At 40.6% G+C, this 11,054-nt stretch overlaps 1 protein-coding gene across 3 annotated transcripts in view; it reads left to right on the top strand.

The window, feature by feature from the left end:
- Positions 1 to 1,697: 1,697 nt before the first annotated feature.
- The window catches only part of CIMIP4 (ciliary microtubule inner protein 4), a 36,074-nt gene continuing 26,717 nt past the window's right edge, over positions 1,698 to 11,054 (top strand). Inside the window, exons 1-2 of one of the 3 annotated variants that reach the window (XM_074226846.1) lie at positions 1,698 to 1,916; positions 6,386 to 6,555. In XM_074226846.1, the coding sequence (XP_074082947.1) occupies positions 6,526 to 6,555 (30 nt within the window). In that variant the 5' untranslated portion in view covers positions 1,698 to 1,916; positions 6,386 to 6,525. The remainder of the gene's footprint in view (positions 1,917 to 6,385; positions 6,556 to 11,054) is intronic. The other 2 variants (XM_074226847.1, XM_074226848.1) reach the window with 2 other exon arrangements.

Genomic DNA, 11,054 nt, shown 5'->3' with positions numbered 1-11,054 from the left:
AACTTGGGTGAGTCACTTAATTATTCAAACTCAGTTTCCCCCTCTGTAAAATGGGGGAACCTCTAGGTTCCTGTCTATTAAGAAGTGTTCAGTCCAGATGACTTAAGTTTTATTTTGCTTGACTCCAAAAATCAGAATCCAGAGCACTGGGTTTGATTACAGGGAGGGAATCTCAAGATGTAATGGGAAGGATTTCCTAACACTCAAAGAGAGCTACCTCAAAGGGGAGGGAAGGGGAATAGGCTGCTGGGAACGTAATGAGTTACTGTCATTGAAAGTCTTCAACCCAGAGGCAAGGAAATTACCGCTGGTCTTTCAGGCACCTTTCACTTCTGAACTGCTGTGATTAGTTCATTTGACGTTTCCCAGCTGCCATCAAGGACATACTGATTGTGATTCAAGAGGCCCACCGAGCCTGGGTCTGTGATTTCACCAATACCAGGAATTGCCACTGCCAATGAGGACCCTAACTACAGATTCCTTCTCAAAACCTGCTTGTTAAAAGGCAGAAAATCAAATATAGAGAACTGTCAAGGATGCCTATTACATTGAAATAAAGACGCATTTTTCTCCATCTAAATTCCAAAGGGGCCCTAAGTTAAGAAACCCTGCTTTAGGGAACTGCTTAGGAACACTTGGTGCTAAGTGACTTGCCCAGGGTCACATAATCAGTCTGTATTAAAAGTCAGGATTTAAACCCAAGTCCAGAGGATGTTTCTGGTCATCCCTTCATCTCAAAAATAGTATTTGAGGTGGCTAGGTGGCACAGTGGATAGAGCACCAGCCCTGGAGTCAGGAGTACCTGGGTTCAAATCCGACCTCAGATACTTAATAGTTACTTAGCTGTGTGGCCTTGGGCAAGCCACTTAACCCAATTGCCTTGCAAACTCTAAAAAAAAAAAAATAGTATTTGACAGCCAGGAGGAAGGTGTAGGTATAGAGTATATGGTCTAGGTGGCTTCACTGTTTCATTTCAAGGTTCTTTGCTCATTATGAGCATTGTTGGAATCCAAGAGGTCAGCCAGTTCAATTTGGATGCTGAAGCTCAAATGGGAGACCTATGTGATCCTAGACAAGTTACTTCCCCTATTAAGGCTGAACTTAAATTGTCTATTAAAGGGATTAGACTTCCAAGTTCCCAAATCCCATGAGCCCTTGAGTTTGACCAATGGTTCAAAATCATATTTGGAGTTCGAGAACTTAAGTCCAAATGCTTTGACACTATTGTGTGAACAAGTTGATTTTTCTCTTTCCTCAGCCTCAGTTTCCTCAGTTATAAAATAAGTAATGGAATAGGATTAGAAGTTTCCAAGGTCTCTTCTGATTCTGGATCTATGAAAAATTACTCTTTTGGAAGGTTAGAAGACCTGAGGTTTGAATTCCAACTCTGCTGTGACTGAATGATACACCACCTGAAACAACACTCTTCTCTCTCTCTCTCTCTCTCTCTCTCTCATTCTCTCTCTCTCTCTCTCTCTGTGTCTGTCTCTCTGTCTCTCTGTCTCTTTGTCTGTCTCTGTCTCTCTCTCTAATAGACTAAAACTAAATGATCTCCAAGATTCATCCAGCCCTTCCATCCCAGCTTCTTCATTAGCCCCAGATTGCCTCAGTAATACACACTCAGGCTCATCTAAAATTCCCATTCCACTACAGTGCCTCCTTGAGGTCCATGACCCTTCTTTCATGGTACCACCTTATCCATCTCTCTAGGTGGGAGGCAGGGAGGGTCAACCATGCAGTAAAGTAATAGGGCTGGGCATTGTGGTCTCCATGGCAACCATTGACCCTAACTGAGGAGAACCTCTGCCTGGTAACTGACCAGGCCTCTCACCTTGTGTGCTCATCAGACTGGGCAAAAACCCCAGACATTCTGACGACTTTGTAGGTGTGAAGATACCCGAAAACTGATTACACAGGTGAGGTAGCCAAGGGTGGCCTCTCGCTCTGCCGAGGATTTGACTTGGTTCCATTAATCTACTGGATCTTGGACAACTGCTGAAATCTCCCACTTTTCTCTCCTTTTCTCTCTCCTCCATATTTAGAAAGAGAGAGGAAAAAGGAGTCCTTCTCTAGGTAGAATGAGTCTCAAAAAATACTAAAGCCATTCAAGGGAAAAATGAATATTCTCAAAGGACTTTCTGAATGTGAATAGGAGCCTGTTTGGGTCAGGGTTGGACCTGTTAATCCAGTGGTGAAACGTAGGTGTCATCCAGGGGCTTCAGATTTCCTAAGTGGGGCTCCCTTAAGCTATATCTGAATGGTTTTTCTTACTTGGAAAAGCACAGGAAAGTCAGAGGTTCTGTGCTCTGACATCATGTGTGACCTTTCATCAGAGTTAGAGCTAGGAAGAATATTGAAAGTCATCTAACTCAACCTCATTTTACAGTGAAGCAAAGGGTCCAAGTTGACATGGGTAGTTTATGGCAAAGATGGAAAATGAATTTTTGAGAATAAGACATTATTTCCCTGGTAAGTCACTTTATATCCCTCAGTTTTTCTCAACTATAAAATGAAGAGGCTGGGTTGGATGACCTCCCAGGCCTATTCTTTCATCTCTGTTTGGTCAAAAGTTGAACACACCTTTGGACTCCCCTACCTAAGAGGTTATTGGAGTGACCTCAGGAAGATCCTGGTTCTTTTTTCCATAGGGATCACCAATTTAGAGATTTTTAGAGAAACTATAGAGGTCAGTCATATGGTCTAAATTACCTGATTTTATATTTGAGAAAGATATTTGCTAGCAGTGTGAACTTGGGCAGATCTTGTAACTTCTAAGGACTCTGAAACCTAAAGCTAGAAATGGCAAGGCAGGTAGTAATCTGCATTAGTGGAGGAAGTTTTTACTAATGGAGCTCTCCTCTTATAAGAAAGCTTACTAAGCTCTCTTTTCTCACCTTCTGAATCAAAAACATCACATACCACCAGATGGAGTTACAGGTTGACCTTCCCTCCTCCCCAAAATAGGGCTGGAATGGTTGATTCTTGTCCTAGATATAACAGGAATCTGACTTTTACTCTCTGGTGACTCATGGATGAAAACAGAACCTGAAGAAACTAGGGTTGGTTTTTCCAAGTTTATTTTGCCTTACCCACTGACCCTGGGTAGTAGTTGTAAAAATCAGAGTATTTACCACTCACAGTATCTTCAAAGCCCCTGGAGAGGGGAAAAAATCCTTTTTCTTAAAGGCCAACTGAGCTCTGTAGCTCAGAAGGGACAAAAATGATGTGCATCAATCAGTATTGATGGAAACTATGCTTTAGGGGAGAGTCTGGTAGGAAGGTTCAATCTACAGAAATTCATTTTAACCATTTTCAGTGATTTGGTGGTGGTTTCAGAGGGAGTTGGATGATGTAATCCTGCCGGGAGAGAAGGGGAAACTGACACATTTGGATCCCAGTCCAAATCAAAAAAATGTCTCCTGTGAAGATTCAAATTTTTAATCCAATCTGGCAAGTATTTACTAAGTGACTACTAGATGATGGAGATACAGACCCAAATGAGAGAGCTTTGGTGAAGATGCCTACCTATGTTATCACTTGGTGCCAATCATTGTTGTATGTGATTATCTAACACGATGGGTGCCCAGGATAGTGTGGGGACACTGAGACCACTTCCTTTCCAGCTAGAAGTACCTCTGCAAGTACCAGTTCATTCAGTCGACCCACATGGGCTGCTTCAGGAAGTAGGTTCAGCTCTGGGTCATCCTTAATTATGCTTAGAAGAGATACTAAGCTTTCTTTTCTCACCTCAATCAAAAACATCACATACCACCCTAGACTCTTCAGTGACAAATTCACCTTGGGTTTCAGTTCATGTCTGTATCTCCAAAAGATAGGAATACTTCTCATAATTATTAATTAGGTATTTATTTTCTCCACACAAAAGAAATGCTAAAGATCACAAAAGATTTATTAGTATGCATGGACATAATTCATAAGGTGGATGATATGCTTAACTCTATCAAAATATAAAGTAGATTGTGGGACCATGGAATGTGTATGCCCCCCCCTTTTATTTATTTCTAAAGAATTTTTGATCAGTATCTTAATCTTCTCTGAAGACATTCCCCTGACTAATAGGCATCTCTATCTTGTAGACCCAAAATACCTCCAGACTGTTAAAAAATTGTATCTAAAACCTAGACCCATCTAACTTGATACTAATAGTCAATCACCTCCCCAAGGAAAAAGACAAAGCAAAAAGAGTCCCTGGGAGCCTTAGCACAAGCTCATAGTGACCATAGGTTCACTATGCTGCCAGGGTAGAGGTGGTCAGAACTTCCCTTCTTTTCCATGAAAAGTCTTGGGAGTTTCATGATACCATCTCTCATACTATGTTAAATGAGAATGGGCAGGAATGTGAAGTCTAGAGGCGTCTGCCCTCAAAAGTCTGCCAGAACTTTGGAAATCTGAAGACATCTGGAAGGTTTATGACCCTTCTTACCTTGAGCGAGATCGAACTGAAAATCAGCCTCAGCTTTCTCTGATGGGGTGGGGCCTGGGAAAGTCCTTCCCAGTCTCATCCTTGAATCTTCTTGAGGTCTGTTCCTTAATGTAACCAGACAGATAACCCCACTGACTCCTTTTTGAAGACCATAGCTTTGGAAATAAAAAGGCCCCTACCCACTTATTTTATTTTATCACTTTTTTATTTAGTATTTAATTTTCTCCAGTTCCATGTAAAAATAATTTTTAACATTAAAGTTTTGAGTTCCAAATTCTCTCCCTCCCACCCCAGGCCATTGAAAACATAAGCAATTCAATAGGTTCTACATGTATAGTCAAGCAAAACATTTGCTTAATTGTCATTTTGTGAGAGAAAACAGACAAAAAGAAAAACCTCAAGAAAAATAATTTTACTTCAATCTGTATAGGTACCATCAATTCTTTTTCTGGAGATGGAGAACATTTTTCATCCTAAGTCCTTTGGAATCAAGGATCATGGTCTTGAATCATTGTATTGCTGAGAAAAACCAAGCTATCCACAGCTGATCATTTTACAATATTGTTGTTTCTTTGTACATAGTATATTTTGCTTTGCATCTACCCTTATAAATCTGTCCAGATTTTTTCGATAATATCCTGCTCATCATTTCCCCATAGTTGAATACTATTCCTATGCAAACATATAAAGACAATTTGTTCAATCATTCCCCAGTTGATGATCATCTCTTCAGTTTACAGTTCCCTGCCACCAGAAAAGAACTGCTAAAAATATTATTATACATACAGGTCCTTTTAGTGGGTTTTCTTGGAAGTGGGGGGTATACAGACCTATTAATAACATTGCTATGTCAAAGGGTATGCATGACCACCTACTTTTTATAGAAGGGCATCTAAGGTCCCTTCCAAATCTAAATCTACCTACCTCTATGGCACCTTTCCTATGTTACAGATGAAGAAACTGAGGCTCCAGGGAGCTGAAGAGACGGACAGTGACCTCATGATCACACAGCTAGTGTCAGAGGTCAAATTTGAAATTGGGTCTCTTCTGAATCCAAGAAAGTTTATGTAATAGGTGGAGAGAAAAATGGATTTGAAATAAGAGAAATAGAGATCTCTAGCTATGTAATCTTAGGCAGGAAATTTAACTTTGTTAATGCCTCACTCCCCTCATCTGTATCTTGGATCCAACATTAGAATCTACCTCATTTGATGATTTGGAGAATTCCATGAGATAATACACTTTTTAAAAACTTCCCAGGGTAAGTTAAAGTGCTATTTTATCCTGAGAGTCAATGTAACACAGTGGATAGAAAATTCACCTTGTGGTTAGGAAGAACTGGGTGACCAGGAGCAAGTCACCAAAATTTTCTGAGCCTCTGTTTCCCCATCTATAAAATGAGAATAATTAAAATTAGAGTGAGAGATTGTATGGCACAGCATGCTGGAACTGAATCAGGAATAACAAGGTGACGGATAAGTCAAGTCATTAAACTTCCCAATGTCCCAGGTGACTCTTAAAGAGTATAAATTGTTAAGAAGGTGGGAATCTGTATTATTAGATGTTTCCTGAGTCTTTTCAATTCCAATGAAATCAAAAGACCAGTCCCATCCTGGTTTATTCTGGTTTCATCCATAATCAATAATCATTTATTAAGTACCAACGGCATCAGACACAAAACCTGATGCTGAGGATACAGTGGCAGATCCATCGAATGTAGTTTCCTTTGGATCTTGATCCCTGAGATTTATTAACAGTGCAACCTGAGACTAGTCCCTTCCTATTGCTAGACCTCAGTTTCCTCATCTATAAAACAAGAGATTGAACTTGATCTGTCCCTAAGATCCCTCCCAGCTATAGAATCTTTGATTCTCCAATGGGAATATCCCTGGTCATGTCCAAGGCCAACATTCAGGAAGGAAATTCTTTCTCATTCCTCAGAGACTAATGTGCAGATGGGAGCACTAAGCCTCAGGGAGACCTTGAGAATCAGAGGGACAAGGTGGTGAAGACTTAAGTTGAAGGTGTCTGCCAGTTTTGTATGAGCCTAGGAAAGAGTCTCCTCAGATCAACTCATAGTTATGGAGGAGAAGGACCCTGAACCAATGAAGGTGAGTCTTTTCTGACTATTTCTCCTTTCCTGACCTCTTACTAGGGCTGCTCTGACAGAACCACATTATCTGGTTAGATTTGGGACAGCAAGACCTCTTACCAGGGTTGCTGTAACAGAACCACATATTATAGTTAGATTTGGGGCAGCAAGATCTTTTATCAGGGCTGCTCTAACAGAACCCCATTATCTGGTTAGATTTGGGGCAGTAAGACCTCCTAATAGGCTGCTTTAACAGAACCCCATTATCTGGTTAGATTTGGGGCAGCAAGACCTCTTACCAGGCCTGCTCTAACAGAACCCCATAGTCTGGTTTGATTTGTGTTCATATTGTTTGTTTCTAGTAAAATGTCTGCTCCTTGAGGGCAGGAATGATCTGTACTCATTACTAAGCCTGGTACAGAATGGGCAATTATTAATTTTTTCCCCTTTTTTTACTGGATCTGAGCTCCCTGTAAGGCAAAGCCCTATCAAAGTGGAGGTGTACTTGAACTTCAAACTCTGGTCTTGGGTTGGGTTGGAGACACTGAGAAGAAGGGAATAAATAACAGAATGTATCAGGGATAGGGCTTCCTGACTCAAAGGCAGCTCCCTATCACTGAAGTCATATCAATTTGCCCAAAACCCTACTCACCCCAAGACAAAGACACACACATAGTAACAGATGAAGAAGCAGGATTTTTGAGAGGTCTTTTTTTGTTGTTTACTTTGTTGTTATTTGAAAGATGTATGATTCTTTGTACATAGACATGTACACACATTTCTGTGGCACTTTCTAGTTGTGTGACCTTAGGTAAGGCAATCACTGACCACTGTGAACCCAGTTTCCTAGAATGTAAAATGGAAGAGACTCCACTGAGTAGAAGGGAGAGGTTGAGGTTGACCTGTGGAGTTCCCCAGGAGAGAAAGGGGATCACATAAAAGGAAAGATGTCTCACTGCTTATTAGTGCGGGTTTTTTAGGTTTTTTTTTCAAGTAAAGCCTATCCTTTTATATGATGTTTTGTTAGTCCAAGTCCTTTTGGTGTTGAGATGTAGCTTGGAGCAAAATACTGTTATTCCTAGGGGAAGTCCAGGCTGGTGGGGACATGGGAACAAAAGAGAGTTAACTATTGGGAATCCCTAGAGACTGAGTGAACCTTGTATGTTTAAACCTACTTGAGATGTTCTGAAGTTTTTTCTACCATGGAATCCTTTGGCAAACTAGTGAAGTCTTCTAGGGGAGTTTATTTCTTTTAATGCATATAATAATATACATAGGACTATAAAGGAAGACAATTCAATTGAAATGGTATTCAGTTTTTTCAGTCTTATCTGACTCTCCCCATTTGGGGTTTTCTAGGCTTAATATACTAGGGTGCTTTATCATTTCCTTCCCCAGCTCATTTTACAGATGAGGAAACGGGGACAAACTTGAGCTCAGGTCTCTTCATTCCAGCCAGATACTATGCCAACTAGTTTTCCCTTTATATCACAAAACAAATAAAAAGCAGCTTCGTGGACCCCATGTTAAGAACCCCTGAGAATTCTTGGAGGTTTGTCAATGTTATTCATTGCAGAACATATTTCTCTTAATATTTCCCCTTCTTCACGTTCCACCTCAGAGTTTTGCTCACTTCCTCCCTTTGTCCAGAATGCCTTTCTTCTTTGCTGTGATAACTCCTTCCACCCACCCATCCCAACTTGTTCATCTGATCCTTATTGACCCTGTGACCGAACTTTGAGGTCCTTCCAGTTCTAAATATGATATATTCTATATTCGTGCTTGGCTACCTTCATCCTTCATCCCAGGCTTGTGAAATCAAATACTAATGAATGTGAAAATGCTGTTAAAATAATAGGTTTTCTTTTTTCAAATGCAGCACATTTAACAATCATGTCATTTTTGATGGATCTCAGCCCTCTGTGGTCTTTATAAATGCCATCTCTTCCAAATCCAATGATCCCTTTCCTTGGTAGAGAAAACAGAGAAGGAAGAAGATTAATTCTGTTGTAACAGAGGAAATATTACACAGAGAAATATATTCTATAACTAATCTGTTCCATCTTGTACTGATGATGTCAAATAGTCCACATCTGAGCTGACCTTACCTATTGTCCAAGCTATTGAAATGAGGTCAAATGAACATTTTTAAATAAAGAACCTTGCCCACACCCTGACCAAGGACTGGGTAAATACCTGTGCACTGTCCATAAGACAAGTCCCAATCAACAAAACAAAGAATCCCTGCCCTAGCCTGAAAGGAGGAAGTTTTTCAGTTATTATCCTCCATCCACATGTCCTTAATTATTTCATCTTTTTTCTCTGAGCTACATCCTCCTACATATTCCTAGTTATCTCTTCTTCCTGCCCCTTTAAAAACTCACTTGAGGGGTGGCTAGGTGGTGTAGTGGATAAGAGCATCGGCCTTGGAGTCAGGAGTACCTGAGTTCAAGTCTGACCTCAGACACTTAATAATTACCTAGCTGTGTGGCCTTGGGCAAGCCACTTAACCCCATTTGCCTTGCAAAAACCTAAAAAGAAAACCAAAAAAACCCCTCACTTGAAACTCAGTCTCCAATTGGGAGGCCAGCCTGTTCTTGGGGTGTATGATTTCCCCAGATAATTCTCCCTCTCATTCCCCTATATTCTTTCTTACTTCCAGACCACTCTGGGGGGAGTGTGATCCCCCAAATAAGTTGATGCCCCTATATCCTTCCTTACAACTTATTCTTTGATGACAGTGGCTGCAGCTTTTGCCAACTACTGCTGATCTCTTCCTTAGCTTCAGCTAACCACAGCAATACCTAAAGAAACTTTCTTTTAAGCCCTAAATTCTTCTGGTTCAAAAGTTGATCTTTTAAATGAATTTTTTTCACATTCTCTTTGAAACCCTGAAGCCTTTAACTGACCACATTTTCCCTCATTGTGCTGTCTCCCTTCACATCATCTGAATCACTCCTAGAAGCAAAACCATGTCTTCCTTGACCTCCCTCTTTCTTAACTTTCACTTGTTCTTATCTTTTGGTTCCAAGGATTAATTGCACACTCTGCTGCCCCTCTCCCCTACTACCAAACCCATCTTATTATCTCATGGATCATAAATATAAAGCTGCCAGGAGGCCTGAAAGAGAGCATCTAGGACAACCCATTTCTCTCTACTATCAATCTGGAAGGGCAGAGAGTTGTCCAAGATTGTAGTGGTGATAAATAGCAAAGTAGCGAGTAGAATCCAAAGATTTTTTGGTCCCTGAAACCTAGAAGGTTGCTGGAGTCTGAGCTCTGTTTTTGTTTTTTTCTGAAACTTGTTTCTCCTCACACATGAATAGATCACAGACATGGCAAATCTTTGCCTTTCATTTTCTTGCCCACTTTAGGGGACTTGCCAACTAGGTAGGCTTCAGTCAGCTAAGGGATACTCTTCAGGAATGAACAAACATTAACAAGTGTTCTTGGAATAACTGCCCAAGCGCTTACAGAAACACATTTTTGGTTATACTTTCTAATTTTTATTGCTATCTTTGCTTCCTAGCAAAGGCATCACCTTTCTTTTCTTTCTTTCTTTCTTTCTTTTTTGTTTTTGCAAGGCAATGGGATTAAGTGATTTACCCAAGATCACACAGCTAGTATCAAGTATCTGAAGCCAAATCTGAACTCAGGTTCTCCTGACTCCAGGGCCGGTGCTTTATCCACTGTGCCACCTTACTGCCCGTACCTTTATTCTCAAATGCATCCCTTCTCCCTCCCCTTAGCCAATCCATCAGAACAAAAATTAAAAATAAAAAAAAACAATGATATTGGCCCAAATCTGATGCTATATGCAACATGTGTTACACCTGGTTTTTTTTTTCCCACTTCTACCTAGATGGTAGAGAAAGGTGATACCTTCCTTTTATCTTTGGATCTACCCAAACAGTTCTTGATAATTACATGTGATAAGCATGACAATTGGGCTTCCCGTGATAAGTAGAATCTCACTTCAAAATAAGGCTGGATGAGGGATCATTATACAGAAAACATGGCAAACCTACTCATTATAGGGTGATGTTAAGGAAGTTAGTAACAGAAAATCCAAAGTATGGTGATTATCAGGCAGGAGTCAGACCAGACTTTGAGGACAGGCAGGCAGTAAACAGGGAAGTGAGTGACCCCAACAGGGCTGTTATCAATGAGTGTCATTTAAACCTCATTTCTCCCTTCCCCCCACAGGCCCTACCTGTAGTTTAGTTTAGCCTGAAGAATGTCATAGGATCATAAATCAAAACTGGAAGGGGCTTAGAGGTCATCTAATCTGATCACCCTTATTTTACAGAAGAGTGAACTGATACGTGATTTCTCCAAAGGCTACAAAGGCAATAGGTAACAGAAGAGAAGTGAGAAGGTACTTTTCCCAGGTTGCACTTGCTGAAGTGTGTGTGGGGAGTGGGGAAAGAAGGGGGTGACTATAGCTACAGAACAATAAGGTCAAACTCAAAAAGAAAAGAGGCCATGAAAATCTACATGCAGATCTTCACATGCATG

The sequence above is a fragment of the Macrotis lagotis genome, chromosome 2 (genome assembly GCF_037893015.1).
Source record: "Macrotis lagotis isolate mMagLag1 chromosome 2, bilby.v1.9.chrom.fasta, whole genome shotgun sequence".
NCBI lineage: Eukaryota > Metazoa > Chordata > Mammalia > Peramelemorphia > Peramelidae > Macrotis > Macrotis lagotis.
The sequence above is the reverse complement of the archived record's forward strand: the minus strand, read 5'-3'. Positions and strand labels throughout refer to the sequence as shown.